This window comes from Giraffa tippelskirchi, chromosome 14 (assembly GCF_054371585.1).
Source record: "Giraffa tippelskirchi isolate mGirTip1 chromosome 14, T2T-mGirTip1v1.2.pri, whole genome shotgun sequence".
Classification (NCBI taxonomy): domain Eukaryota; kingdom Metazoa; phylum Chordata; class Mammalia; order Artiodactyla; family Giraffidae; genus Giraffa; species Giraffa tippelskirchi.
Window position 1 is genome coordinate 33708693 of NC_137288.1, and position 14465 is coordinate 33723157.

Consider the following 14465-nt stretch of genomic DNA (forward strand, 5'->3'; position numbering starts at 1 on the left):
CTGGTCACAGAGAACCTTCTGAGAAACCAGAAGTGCTGTCACAGAAATCAGAAGGAAGCTTTGCAGAGTAACCACTCCCTCATACCTTTGGCTTCTGTCCTTTCTTGGTGCAGGTTCTCTCAACTCCAAGTTCATGCCCCTTTGCCTCCCACCCCACCTCCCACCAAAGCCATGTTCCCTCCTTTGCTGAACACCCTTTGAACACCCTTTGCTGTTCAATACTCGAGAGACCACAAAGGGCTTCCTGGAGATTAAATGTTAAATTGGAATCACTGGCTGTATTCTAGTCACATCTACCTGCAGAAGTCACATCCCTTGCTGGTGAATCCCATTTACAGTGAATCATTATCATCAGATAAACCTACCCAAGTAGCTACTTGCTGCTCATGGTACCAGTTGTTGTTAATCTAGTTGTGAAATCCTCTAGCATGTTCAAGCCAGTTCACAGAACCTTCTCGTCCATTGCTTCTCTAACAATTTAACAATTACCTTCTTTAATAGAACAATACACCAGAAAGCTCCAGGGCATGTAGTGACTGTAATAACACTGGGCTAATCACACATTTGCACTGCCTCTCTTGACTCACCTGCCATTCTATCAAGGAGGCATCATCACCTTGAGTTTACCGAGGAGGAGACTGAGGCCAAGCCTGGGGAGGAAGCGAGGACTGTAGCCGAGAAAGTCATGTCTGTGCCCTCAATAACCTCAGAGGCTGCTCCTATACTGCATTTGGCCAAATGTTCCCCAGGATCCAGGACTGAGGTCATCTGAGTTATAAATTTTGTAGGTTAACACCAATTATGCAACACCTACTGTAACAGTGAACAAACCCAACTATGCATAGAATCTAGTCCTTTAGCTTTAACCTTTGTGCTCGGTTGCCTGTGCTTAACTATGCAGTTAAGCATACCATACTTTTTGTAAAAGAATGTTGTCTATTGCCTGAAATAATACAGGGTAGTCCATCCACATAGCTTTGCCTCCCAGGCTTGGGAGATTATACATTAAAGGTATAACAATTTTCATTTACGTAGATATAAAAAAGTTGCAGAATAGAGAAACATTTGTCTTGTTGGAGGTTTCCAGCAACATCATGACCAGACCTAGGTGGACAGCTATAAGAACAAAGGATTATCACACCCCCTCCATCTGGCCAGCACCAAGAAGTCAGCAACAACCAGTCATACCCTCTCCCTTTTTAGTATAAAAGAAGCCTGAATTCTAATTCAGGTAAGAAGGCTCTTTGAGACACCATTCCACCATCTTCTCTGTCTGCTGGCCTTCCCAATAAAATCACTATTCCTTACCCCAACACCCTGTCTCTCAATTTATTGGGCTATTGTGGCAAGCTTGGACTCTGTAACACTACCAGTTATGTAATAGGTTTTCCACCTTGCGAATTGATTGTTCATTGCCAACTACTTCCAAGAAAGACAGAAGTATTGCTGCAGCTAACAAGGGAGTGGAATCTATAAGACCTGGCAGTGAAGCCCTGTGCACAAGGCATGAGACCGACTGGAGAGCACAGCACTGCCTTGGAACTCGGCATCCAAATATGCCTCCTTCCTGTCAAAACTCAGGAAGGTCGCTTTACCACCCTGCACTGTTTCATAGACTCTCCCATCTGTCCACTGGTTCCTGTGACTGGTGGAAAGGTGTCAACACTCTTTTCCACTCCCACAGGAAAATAGAAAGCCACACCCTCTCTGAATACCTCCCTCCACCCCCCACCCTGGAGGCCCAGCCTCAAGGCTTGGCTACCTTCTTCCCATCACCCACTGGGCCACTAATTGGTGCACATCAAGTATGATCCCCCCAAACATGAGGACAGCTAAGCCTCCAATAACTGATAGTTAACAGTGGCTTCCTGTTAACCATGAACTTTGGCTCTCTATACCTTCCTTCCTGCTCCCCTCACCAAGATTATCGCTGGCTAGCTATGATTAACTGGGAGGGCTGTTCCGGTGTTGGCAGATATTACTCTGCACACTTTCAGAACTCCTCGTTAGGAACTGTCTCCAGTGCCAATTTATGAGAAAAACAAGCAAACCACTATGATTATCTCAGGATCAGACTCTAACAGTGACTATAAGCAACACAGCTTAGTAGTTTGACCAAGTTCCAGGGGACATTTGTTATGAAAGATTTTTTGCTTTCTCTAATTCATCCTCAAAAGAGAAAAAGCTTGTCACCACAGAACATGTTCTATAGGTTCAGAGACTAGTTCCAGGGATGTTTGACTGAGTACAGGCTCTGGACTACTAAAATCTGGTTTGGGTTCAAACTCAGCTATGCCACTTACCACCTGTGAGATCTGGGGCAAGTTTTTTAACCACTCTGTGCCTCAGTTTCCTCATCTGTAAAATGGGGAGGGTACTACCACCTTCATGGAATTTACAACAGATGGCAGGTTGAAGACTTCTGGTTGAAGACGACTGCCCCTTGGCACCACAGGGACTGATCCCAGTCTCCCTCCCCGAGCAGCCCAACCTTTCCTGGAGTCATCACCACACGCCCTCCTCCCTACTGGCTCTCTATGTCCCCTCGTCTGACACATCACTGCTTTCTGCAACCCCCTAAATAATCCAGTGACAACTCATGAGCGGCCATCAGCGAACAGCTTCCACGTCTTCATGGAATATTCCTAGCTATAACCCTGGACTAGAGGACACTGTTCCCTAACAGTCCTCTCCAAGGGCAGGATGGGTTCTTCTGTCTTAGCCACATACTCCTCTCTGTCATCTCTGGCATTCCACATCAACTTCCCTCAAGAAACCCAGCCCATTAGAACAGGGGTTGGCAAGCCTGTGAGCCAAATGTGGCCCACCACCTGGTTTGGCACAGTCTGTCAGAATGATTTTCGCTTTTTTTAATGGTTGGGGGAAAAAAATCTAAATATTTTATAACATGTAAAACTCAAATTTCAGTGTCCATAAATAAAGTCTCACTGGAAGGCAGCCATGTTCACTTGCTTACCTGCTGTCTATGGCAGCTTTCATGCTACAATGGGAGAATTTAATTGCGTAGTTGCATCAAAGACTGTCTGGCCTGCAAAACTTAACATATTTATTATCTGGCCCTTGACAGAGGATGTTTCCAACACTTGACTTTGAGGTACATGGGAGTTGTCTGCACCAAGCTGCTGTCACCATCCACTACCCGCCAGGTCACTCGTCCATGTGTATTCAAATATACACACGACTGAAAGCTGGAAGGCGCAACTGCTAACAGGAGTGACTAAATGAAGCTCAAAATTACCTCCGTAAGTTGGAATGTTGTGTGGAAATCAACAGGATGAAATTTCAAGTTTACATATTAAGTCCCATGCCATGTTCATTGTCAGAAAGGTGGTCATACAGAACAGGAAGAGGACCTCACGTGTGCTGACAGCAGTGAGAACCAGGATGAATAGGGTAACATTACAGGGAAATTTTATCCATATAGTGAAATTCTTAGCAATAATAAAGCTACCACATTATGGAGCAAATTTAGTCCAGGGAACTTTCCTTAGAAGCTGAGAAGTTCAAGGACAGAATGGAGTGCCTCAGGGAGGAGAATGTCTGAGGCTGAGGGCATAGAACGGGCTTCTGCTATGGGCTAGACAACCTTGAAGACTTTTTAGTCCTAACATTAACTACGATTACAATTTAAATCAGAGACACTGGCTCTTTTGATGATTAGATGTTAAAAATAATCTTCTTGGTAAAAAAAAAAAAAAAAAAAAATGAAAGCACCAACATGTTTTTTCTTCCCAATCAAATCTGTAAATTTAATTGCAAAGGTGAAACTATGGCACAGGCAATCACAAAAAGTACTTTTAGGTGGCAGATGAACAATAAACACATACCTTATTTGGTGAGTGCTCACCGTGGAGTTCTATTTCTTCAGAAACCAAAGCAATGTGAGTTTCAAGCCTTATTAGGCCTTAGTAAAGCTCAGCCTAGCAGGCCTAGGTCTATAAGACGACTCTGGGATTCTCTCCTGTTCGACTCTGAATTTTCACATGAACCTGAATAAAAATACACCTACATGGTATGTAAATCAAATCCATTGTCTAAAAAAGTCCAGACGTACAAATCTCATTCAGTGATTATGTTTAGGATTGGCGAGTGGGAAGTGTATGACTGTGACATTGAGAGGCAAAGGCCAAAGATAGATTTAACTCAAGGCTCAGCCCCCTGGTTCTAAGGCACCAAGCCCCCGATTGCTTTCTCATTTGTAATGTGAGGATAATGATGCTTGTCCTGCCTGGACCCTAGAGAGGATCAACAAGAGAATTTGATTCAAGCTATATAAAAGAAGCATCTGAGTACAGAGTGCCAGATATGAATATATTTGAGGACAACATGAATCTCTAATCTGTAGCATAGTTCTATCTTCTTTTCAAGAGTACTGACATTATTTGGGACACAGAGTTAGACAATCTGGCCTACAGTTCTTCATGTGTGATACATGGAGGCATGTTGCTACAAGTTAGCAGTAAGCAGAGCCAGAATGGTCGCACAGATGAAAAGTAGTCTAGGTCAGGTGTGGGTCTGTGTCTTTCAAGGTCTACGGGCAATGAGCACAATGAGCTTCTCGATTCTAAGGTGACATCTGAGGCACAGATGCTGAGCAGGTGACTAAGCTATGCATGCAGGGACTGTTTCCTGATTTGCTTCTCATCACCCTCTCCCTTTCTCCTACTCCCATCTCTGTCAATATCATGCTGTGATTTTGTGGCCACAGGGCAAAATCCCTCCAACAGGCTTCGTGGATGAGGCCACTTCATCATCATCAATCTTAAAACTATGACCTTTCTTTATAAGCTGGAAAGTGGATTTTTCTTAAGCGAATGTTATGAAGTTTACATTAATCATTTCATTAAAATGAAAAATCAGTTCTGTTTGAAAACACTGAGGTGGGAGCATGCAGAGGAGTGTCCTATTCCAGATCCCACCAAGGCCAGAGCCTCAAAACTGTGGACTGTGCCCGGGCTGGTCCACCCCACTGTCATTGCCCTTACCAACGTATCACAAGACGTGGTCACTTGAGTCACAATACAGGGGTCTTTAAAAGTGTAACAACAAGAAATAGAACAGAAACAGACATGACACAAGGCAGACAGCACAAGTATACCAAGTGCTAGCGCCGAAGCCTCATAACTCCCACCTTCAGCATCTCTGGTGACCAAAAATAGATTCTTCAGTCCACTTTGCCCAACTCTCTCCATGCTCATTTCTCTAGCTAGAAGAAACAGCACTACAGGGAGTTTCAGGACCCTGTGAGAACTGCCTGAGTTTCTCAAAGATCTTAGATCACAACATGTAATTTCACAGTAAATGTTCTCATTTCTCATTCTGCTCAAAAGTTTCAATTTTCTTTTCACTGAAAGAGAGCTTGTTGCACATTGACTCTTAAGAGACAGAAAAACCTATAGGCTATGTGGTGGAGAAGGACGTCAACATGGAACATGCCTTGCACATCACTCTCAGATCAATGCCCTCCTTCTCCTTCTACAATAGGAGGCACCCAATGTGTGGGCTGGTTCATGTTCCAGGATCCCACCAGACAGCTCAAGTCACTTCTTAGTAGAGTGGGGATGGGTGTTCCCTTAGGGACGGAAAGGAAGGGACATATCTTAATCACTGTCTTAAGGTCATCCCACCTAGTCTGAGTTCAGCTCTTCACCATGCAGCCTCCTGACCAACATGTGGCTCCCAGGTAGCTCCCCACAATGGGAGAAAATGCTCCAGCCAAATGATGCGAGCAGGGTTTCCACTGGCAGCAGAAGAGGGGCACCGGCAATCAGCGTATCAGTCAGCCTCGGTGGAGCTACCTGGCACAGACTGGTCCACGGAGCCCCACCATCCTAGTGAACTGAGGGCTTCCACTGGGGAAGATATAATTGGACCCAGACCCCAGAGCCACACAGCCATCCTTCAGCTGCACCTCTCTTTTATGGAACCACTTCTGAGCTCCTAGAGATTTTGTCAAACTTTGCATTTTGGACATACATAATTTCTCATGGGATTGTCAATCTTTCTGTTTCTTTTTATGTCCTTTCTTCATTCTTACTTTCTCTCAGCCCTGATAGGAGGTTCACAGAAATGGAGACCATACCTTTTCCATTAATATGTCTTCATGGTTGCAAATAGTCCTGGCCTATAAGACACACTTCAGAAAAATGTATGCTATATGACTGAATAAATGACAGCATTAGTATTTACTGAAATTATGTGAAAGTACATATTTGTTCTACTTAACCTCATCTATGTATTGTCATGAGTACTTTGGACTCTAACAATCTCACATTGGTGTGGTGGCATACCATTTATTTCTAGGCCAAAGTTTTGTGTTTTGGATTCTTTTCTAGTTGATAAAGCATAGTTTTCTACACAGATATTAACTGAGATGCTAATAAGATAAATAACATAAAAACATAAGTAGGTGAAGATGAGTTCAGGGAATTAGATCAAGGCTGTGTGTATCACCAGGGCCACTTTGCCTTGGGAAGTTTCGGGGTAACTGGGGGTGATGGCTTAAAGGTAGAGAAGAGGCAGGGGACAGAAAAGGCTGGGATGGTCAAGGACACCTGTGGGGCTGGGCCTCCCTTCCCCTTTTAGGGGTCCTTGCGCCCCTCTCCAAGGCTGGGTTAATGCTTACTTTTCCCGGAGATCTCGCACTTGACTGGGCTTGAAGTCAGGAGCCGACAGGGAGCAGGGGCTGGACGGGGGCGACTGGGGGCTCTTGATGTTCTGCACCGAGTGCCTGCGGCTCCGCCTGCGGTCCAGGCCCCGGGGCTCACTGCCCGTGCCTCCAGAGCACACGCTGGCCCGCCTGCGGTCACGGCACCCGCTGGGGGGCGGCTCTGCCGTCTCATCCCCGTCCTCCAGCCGGAGTGCCACCTGGAAAAGCAGAGAGCATACAGAGCAAGGTCAGACCTTTCACAGTCCCACCCCAAAGGGGACTGAACTCCATCCTTTCCCATCCTGTGGAGTGGGCTTCTCACTGAGGTCATCACAACCACGTGCATCCCAAAGCGCAGCCTCCAAACCGAAAGATGCTCGCTCACCACTGCCTATCTTCCCAAATGGATCCAAAAAGGTCAACTGATGTCACAAGAAGACCTGAGAACTATTTTGTAATTAGATGGGCTCTTCACCCCAGGACTGCCCTTTAGAGGCCATCTCTCCTTCTCATGAACTACCCGCACCTTGGTATTCTCTGGTCCAGGAGGCGGAGTGTCTCCTGAAACCCTGTTGTAGGAAGCCCTGGAGGTCCTGAGCCCCAGCTCGCTTCCCAGGGAGGATGCTCAGAGAGCACAACAAGGAGAGAGGCAGGAGCCATGAACTCCAGGTGAGACAAACAGCCTCACCTGCAGGTCATTTGATAGGCCTGATCTGAGACCCCCATGCACAGAGGTGGGGGGGGAACCCTCCAAAGCCTGGTCTCGGGTGGTTGTGGAGCCTGCTTGCACCTATGATCAGAAAAATATAGACCAGAAATAGACTGGATCTCTAGAATTTAGGATTTTTTAAACATTTCCTCTTAAAAGCACTCACACTTGGCCATTTTGGCTTTAATGTATGGGTAGGCCAAAAAGTTCATTCAGATTTTTCCATACGATCTTAAGGAAAGATCTTTTCCAAAAAGATCTTACAGCATAAACATTTTGGCCAACCAAACAGAAACAGGAGCCAAGTGGCTCCACACCCCACACTCCTGCCCTCTTCCCAGGGATCTTTTAGTCCTGCCCCTAGTTGGGTGAGGTCTGGCCAAAGACTCAGCTCTGCCATCTATTAATCTCCTCCATCCTGGATCCTACTCCATAGGCCTTCTCACATCAACACCCACTGTTTCTGTGCATACTTCCTCCTTATAGGAGCTCACCCTTTCCAACTATGGGCTATACCTATCTGTTTCTCTAGTTGCTTTAATTATGTGTATGCCTCCCTTCTCAAAACCTACATAGCCCCAGCAGCTGTCATTGACTAGACCTTTGTGTGGCTAACAGACCAGGCATCATCTGCAGCAAATTGCTTGCTTGAGAATCTCTTGCTTACAAAATTAGGCTAACAGGATTGCATTTGTAGGTTTGTTGTAAGAATATGGAGAAGGCAATGGCACCCCACTCCAGTACTCTTGCTTGGAAAATCCCATGGACGGAGGAGCCTGGTAGGCTACGGTCCATGGGGTCGCTAAGAGTCGGACACAACTGAGTGACTTCACTTTCACTTTTCCCTTTCATGCACTGGAGAAGGAAATGGCAACCCACTCCAGTATTCTTGCCTGGAGAATCCCAGGGATGGCGGAGCCTGGTGGGCTGCCGTCTGTGGGGTCGCACAGAGTCGGACACGACTGAAGCGACTTAGCAGTAGCAGCAGTAGCAGTGTAAGAATAACTTACATAATGCATGTAAAGCAGCTAGGGTAGGGCCTACCCTGTGGCTGGTACTCAACAAATGTGTCAATTCTTCCCCAGCCTGTGCCCTCAGATGAAGGGGCAGAGTGAAAAGTGAAAGTGTTAGTCACGCAATTGTGTCCAACTCTTTGTGACCCCATGGACTGTAGCCCGCCAGGCTCCTCTGTCCATGGAATTCTCCAGGCAAGAATACTGGAGTGGGTAGCCATTCCCTTCTCCAGGGGATTGTCCCAACCCAGGGCCTGGAACACCACAAATTCTTACGTCACACAGAACTGCCTGGGCAGGCCACCTCACAGCCCAGGTGGGCCAGGCCCAAGCAAGTCCAACAGTCTCTCTGACTTGGCACCCAAAGACCCACATGGTCCCATGTCCCCAGAGATGCATATTTTCCAGCCTTAGGGGTGCTCCTGGTCACATTTCACAACCTGGCCCTGAAAAGTGAGAGAATGGAGAAGTGATATAAAGACCCAGATGGCTAACCATGCTATTGGTTTTGGCCTCGCCTGTATACAGAAAACCTGGCTATTGCAAAATCAGTGGTCTCCCATGGCCAAAGTGTTGATGCCAAATGTGTTCACAGAGCATGGTGAGCTTGGCTGAGTCGAGGCCAGGTTGGCCCCTCTCATCCAGTTTACAAGGATGAACACCTGAGATGCATGGCCTGTTTCACAGGAGTGAAGCCTCCCTGGATCTGCTCCATCTGCAGCTGCCTCCAGCTCTAGCTTTTAAACAAGACTGATTTAGTGAAAACTCTTACATCTACATGCCAGATACATTCTATAACAAACTCCCAGATAGATGAAGACAATCTAATAATATTTTGACTGCTCTGTTCCCCTAGAATTTACTAGTCAGACATAATCTGGGGAGGTTTGAGGTAAGAATGGGTAAGAGTTCAGAAAAAGCTGTACTGTTACAAAATCTCACTGGAAAGTTTGTTTCCTGGGGTAACGGTGTTCTGCAATGTAACTGCAAGAACTAGGAAAGAAATTATGTATTTGATTAATCACTTTTATCACCTCAACTTTAACACTGTAAATGGTATTCTCTGGGGAAAGTTTGAGAATGATTATACCCCTAGCCAAGCATAGTGTTTTAAAATATTACTAGCCAATTATTTTTTCTTCATTTTTAGATATAAAAATTCTAGACCACTTGAACTCATTCTGACCTTAAATATTGATTCTGCTTCTAATTAAGCACATATTTGGAATGATAAGGTTAGGGGATAAAGTAGAGTTCAGATATTTCTAATTCCTTGTCTAACCTCAGAGATGCAAAGATCAAACAGCATTCCACTCACAGTGCCTTTCAGAGAGGCACATGGCATGTGCACAAAGTGAAATCTACTTCAACTGCCTTTTGTCAAGGAAGATGAGGCAATCATTGTTTAAATGAAAAGTACTGAAAAATTATCAAAGTGACACCATAAAATGGAATTCAATGAGAGCTGTGTGAAGCTCCAATCCTAAACAAAATATCCATCTTCTTAAACCAAGCAAAGGATGCATGGGGGTAGGGGTAAGTGGGAATCACAATCCCTGGAGATACAATGGCAGCCTCAGGCTTGGCAGACAGGAAAGCTGTAACATGAAATTTGGGGCTGGTCTTCACTCCCAGTTTTGATTTTACATGAAGAATCTTAGAATCACTAGTGTCCACTAATGACAGGGAAAGAGACCTGCTTTCATGTCCAGGGCTGTGGTAGCAGTTCCAGTTTCTTTAGATTCTAGGAAGCACTACAAATTACAGTTAAGACCAATAAATTCTGGAAAACACCTAGAGAGAAAACAGCATTTACCAAGAGACTTATTCACAATCTGTGGTGTCAGATCTAATTAACCACAAGTGTGGTGTCCTACCCTGGACCCAAAGTGAGATCAACCATGTCCTGATCAATTTCTAATCTCACCCAAATGATGGGTGTTTTGCTGCTTGGCCCCTCATCAGATACCTTCTGACTTTTTTCTTTTTTTTTTTTTAATCTCTGACTTTTTTTTTTTTTTTTAAGAAATTTATTTATTTTAGTTGGGGGCTAATTACTTTACAATATTGTAGTAGTTTTTGCCATACATTGACATGAATCAGCCATGGGTTTACATGTGCTCCCCTTCCTGGACCCCCCTCCCACCTCCCTCCCCATCCCATCCCTCTGGGCCATCCCATTGCCCCAGCCCTGAGCATTTGTCTCATGCATCGAACATGGAATGGTGTTCTGTTTCACATACGATAATACACATGTTTCAATGCTATTCTCCCAGAACGTCCCACCCTCACCTTCTCCCTCAGAGTCCATAAGACTGTTCTATGCATCTGTGTCTCTTATTCTGTCTCGCATATAGGGTTATCGTTACCATCTATCAAATTCCATATATATGCATTAGTATACTGTATTGGTGTTTTTCTTTCTGGCTTACTTCACTCTGTATTATGGGCTCCAGTTTCATCCATCTCAGTAGAACCGATTCAAATGTATTTTTTTAATAGCTGAGTAATATTCCATTGTGTATATGTACCACAGCTTCCTTATCCATTCGTCTGCTGATGGACATCTGGGTTGCTTCCATGTCCTGGCTATTGTAAACAGTGCTGCGATGAACATTGGGGTACACGCGTCTCTTTCAATTCTGGTTTCCTCGGTGTGTATGCCCAGCAGTGGGATTGCTGAGTCATATGGCAGTTCTATTCCCAGTTTTTTAAGGAATCTCCACACTGTTCTCCATAGTGGCTGTACTAGTTTGCATTCCCACCAACAGTGTCAGAGGGTTCCCTTTTCTCCACACCCTCTCCAGCATTTATTGCTTGTAGACTTTTGGATAGCAGCCATTCTGACTGGTGTGAAATGGTACCTCACTGTGGTTTTGATTTGCATTTCTCTAATAATGAGTGATGTTGAGCATCTTTTCATGTGTTTGTTAGCCATCTGCATGTCTTCTTTGGAGAAATGTCTGTTTAGTTCTTTGGCCCATTTTTTGATTGGGTCGTTAATATAAGAAACCTCGAATAGCCAAAGCAATCTTGAGAAAGAAGAATGGAACTGGAGGAATCAACCTGCCTGACTTCAGGATCTACTACAAAGCCACAGTCATCAAGACAGTATGGTACTGGCACAAAGATAGAAATATAGATCAATGGAACAAAATAGAAAGCCCAGAGATAAACCCACGCACCTATGGACACCTTATCTTCGACAAAGGAGGCAAGAATATACAATGGAGAAAAGACAATCTCTTTAACAAGTGGTGCTGGGAAAACTGGTCAACCACTTGTAAAAGAATGAAACTAGAACACTTCCTAACACCATACACAAAAATAAACTCAAAATGGATTAAAAATCTAAACGTAAGACCAGAAACTATAAAACTCCTAGAGGAAAACATAGGCAAAACACTCTCCGACATAAATCACAGCAGGATCCTCCATGACCCACCTCCCAGAATATCAGAAATAAAAGCAAAAATAAACAAATGAGACCTAATTAAAATTAAAAGCTTTTGCACAACAAAGGAAACTATAAGCAAGGTGAAAAGACAGCCTTCAGGATGGGAGAAAATAATAGCAAATGAAGCAACAAACAATTAATCTCAAAAATATACAAGCAACTCTTGCAGCTGAATTCCAGAAAAATAAACGACCCAATCAAAAAATGGGCCAAAGAACTAAACAGACATTTCTCCAAAGAAGACATACAGATGACTCTTTTCATCAAATGTAGAACAGTCTCTACAACCCGGGTGAGGAATCCAGCACTGACTGCTTGCACACCCTACCCCATCCTACCAAGAAAGCAGAGAAGAGCAAACGAAGGTGGCATCTGGGACAACTTCTACCTATCTTTGAGGCCACTGACTGATCTAAACATTCTTTTTAAAATTAGCAGAAATTTCTAAACTTTTGCAAAGTATGGAGAAGAGTACAAAGACGTTTGTGTCATCACCTATGATAGTTCAACAATTATCAACCCTGGCCAATCGTGTCTCATTTACTCCCTGCCCCTGACCCCATAGCCAGGTTTTTTTGAGATAAGTCTCAGATCATATAATTTTATCCATTAACATATCAGTATATATCTCTAGAAGATAAGGATTTTTAAAAACCATAACCACCATACCACTGTCCTGCTTAAAATAATTTCTTAATATCATTGAACATCCAACCATCTGAACATTCCTTAATGAAGGTCAAAAGCTATTAAGAGTTCTTTGAGATTATGTGGTTATACTACTACTAACCTCCATGACAGGCAACCATATTTACATAGCAGATGTAATCATTTTCCAAATTGCTCTCCCACACTTTCTTTTTAATGCACACCTATACAACTTGATTCAGTTTTTAAGTGAAATGGATGCCAGTGCTACTGCCATTTCAAGAAGGAACTATACTGATAATTCTCCTATTAGGTTGAACAGGTTGTGGCAGATGATTACAGCCCTGGGCTCCCAGGGAATCATGCCTCTCTGTTTACTTCTCTTTGTGTAGTCCCTCTCCTACACTGAGTCTACAATTTTCCACGTGACTTGTTTTGGCCAATGTGACATCAGAAGATACAGACCCTTGAAAAGTGTTTGCACTCGAGACTTTCCCTTCTGAAATGCTGCTACCATGTGAAGAAGTATGTGCTAGCCTGCTGAAGACACATAGCCAGCCAACAGCCACCACTAAAGGCCAAACCAGGTGAATAAGGCCATCTTAGAGCACTCAGTCCCAGTTAAGTCATCAGATAACTGCAGCTCTATGAGAATCTCTCAGCTGAACCAGGCCAAAATTTCTGACTCCCAGAATGATGAGCAAAAATTGCTGTTTTAAGACCACTCTTTTTGGCATATTTGTTATGTAGCAAGAGCTAACTGATACACATTTAAAAAATCACCTATGACAAGGAAAGATTTGAAGAGATTGGACCTATTAATTATTCCTAACAGTAACAATCACCCCTCACCTCCAAAGTCTTCAGCTCTAAATGCCTTTCTCATTACTAGGACCACATTTTCAGCATGAAAAGTGAGAACACAATCAGAAAAAAAAAAAAGATTTTTGATTTTGATTTGTGAAATTATGTGTTTGAAAAAATAATTTGGAACTATAAAAATTCAAATGAATTTAATTAAACATGGATTAAATCACCTTTCTAAAATGGAATTAATTGCAATTGGGCCTATCCCCAGAAAGTCCAGGATGTATGGTCACCAGACATCCTCCACTATTTAGAAGAATTCTAGAAGCCCAACAAAGTTCTCTTCAATGACTTGAAAATATTTATAATCTATTATGAGGAAAATATTGGTACCGCTTATAGGCTCCTTACTGCCCCCTCCTATAATGAACTTAGTTGTCCTATGGCACCAAACACTTTTAAAAGTGCATTAATTTTTAGACAGGAATAAAAATCCTAACTCTATCTGGTACCCCAAGCATTCACTTGTCACCTTGAGTGATTACCCAAGGCATCTTCCCTTTAAGGTGGCTGGTTTCTGATTAAATCATGCCCTTCCTTCAGCCTAGAACCTATCAGTGATATTTAAGAGACCTTCACTGAAGTACTTAACTTCGACTTTGGGCAAGGGCACTGCTGAGCACAGAGGTTAGAAAGGAAAGACATGGATGACAAAGGCAAATGGATAGGCAAGTGCGTCCTGAGGACTGTTCAGTGTGAGGTGTGAACACAGGCAAGTGCTCCCTCCTGGGTTATAAACAAAGTTCAGGCAACAAGCCCAGGAACTCCTATACCTTGCCAAAGGGGATATCTGAGGTGACTTCCACAGCGGGAAAAGGAGTTCGCCAACCTGAGAACAGGAAGGAAGAACACTCCAGGCAAAGCAAGGAGAATGGAAGAAGGGAAGCTCCGCGGCGACCTGCCTTTCACTTTCAGGAAACAAGAGGAGTTGAGTGTAGCTGAAACTTCAGCAACATCTTAGGAACTGCTGGAGACAAGGCCACAGCAGCTTGAAGGTCACAGATGGTGGTGCCTCTTGAACTAACTCAAGGCATCCCAGCTTCACCCCACGGGCTGTGAAAAAGTTTTTAAGGTTTTTTGTTCATTCATTCCTGCACTCTT

The 14465-nt window shown here is 43.9% G+C and overlaps 1 protein-coding gene across 38 annotated transcripts in view; it reads right to left on the bottom strand.

Moving 5' to 3' along the window:
• FHOD3 (formin homology 2 domain containing 3) overlaps positions 1-14465 on the bottom strand; it is a 514139-nt gene that overhangs the window by 150162 nt on the left and 349512 nt on the right. For all 38 annotated transcript variants that reach the window (XR_014074757.1, XR_014074756.1, XR_014074755.1 and 35 more), the window contains one exon: positions 6647-6888. Coding sequence is in view for 28 of the 38 variants with exons in the window: in XM_081562360.1 (XP_081418486.1) it covers positions 6647-6888 (242 nt within the window). In the remaining 10 variants the exon portion in view is untranslated. The remainder of the gene's footprint in view (positions 1-6646; positions 6889-14465) is intronic.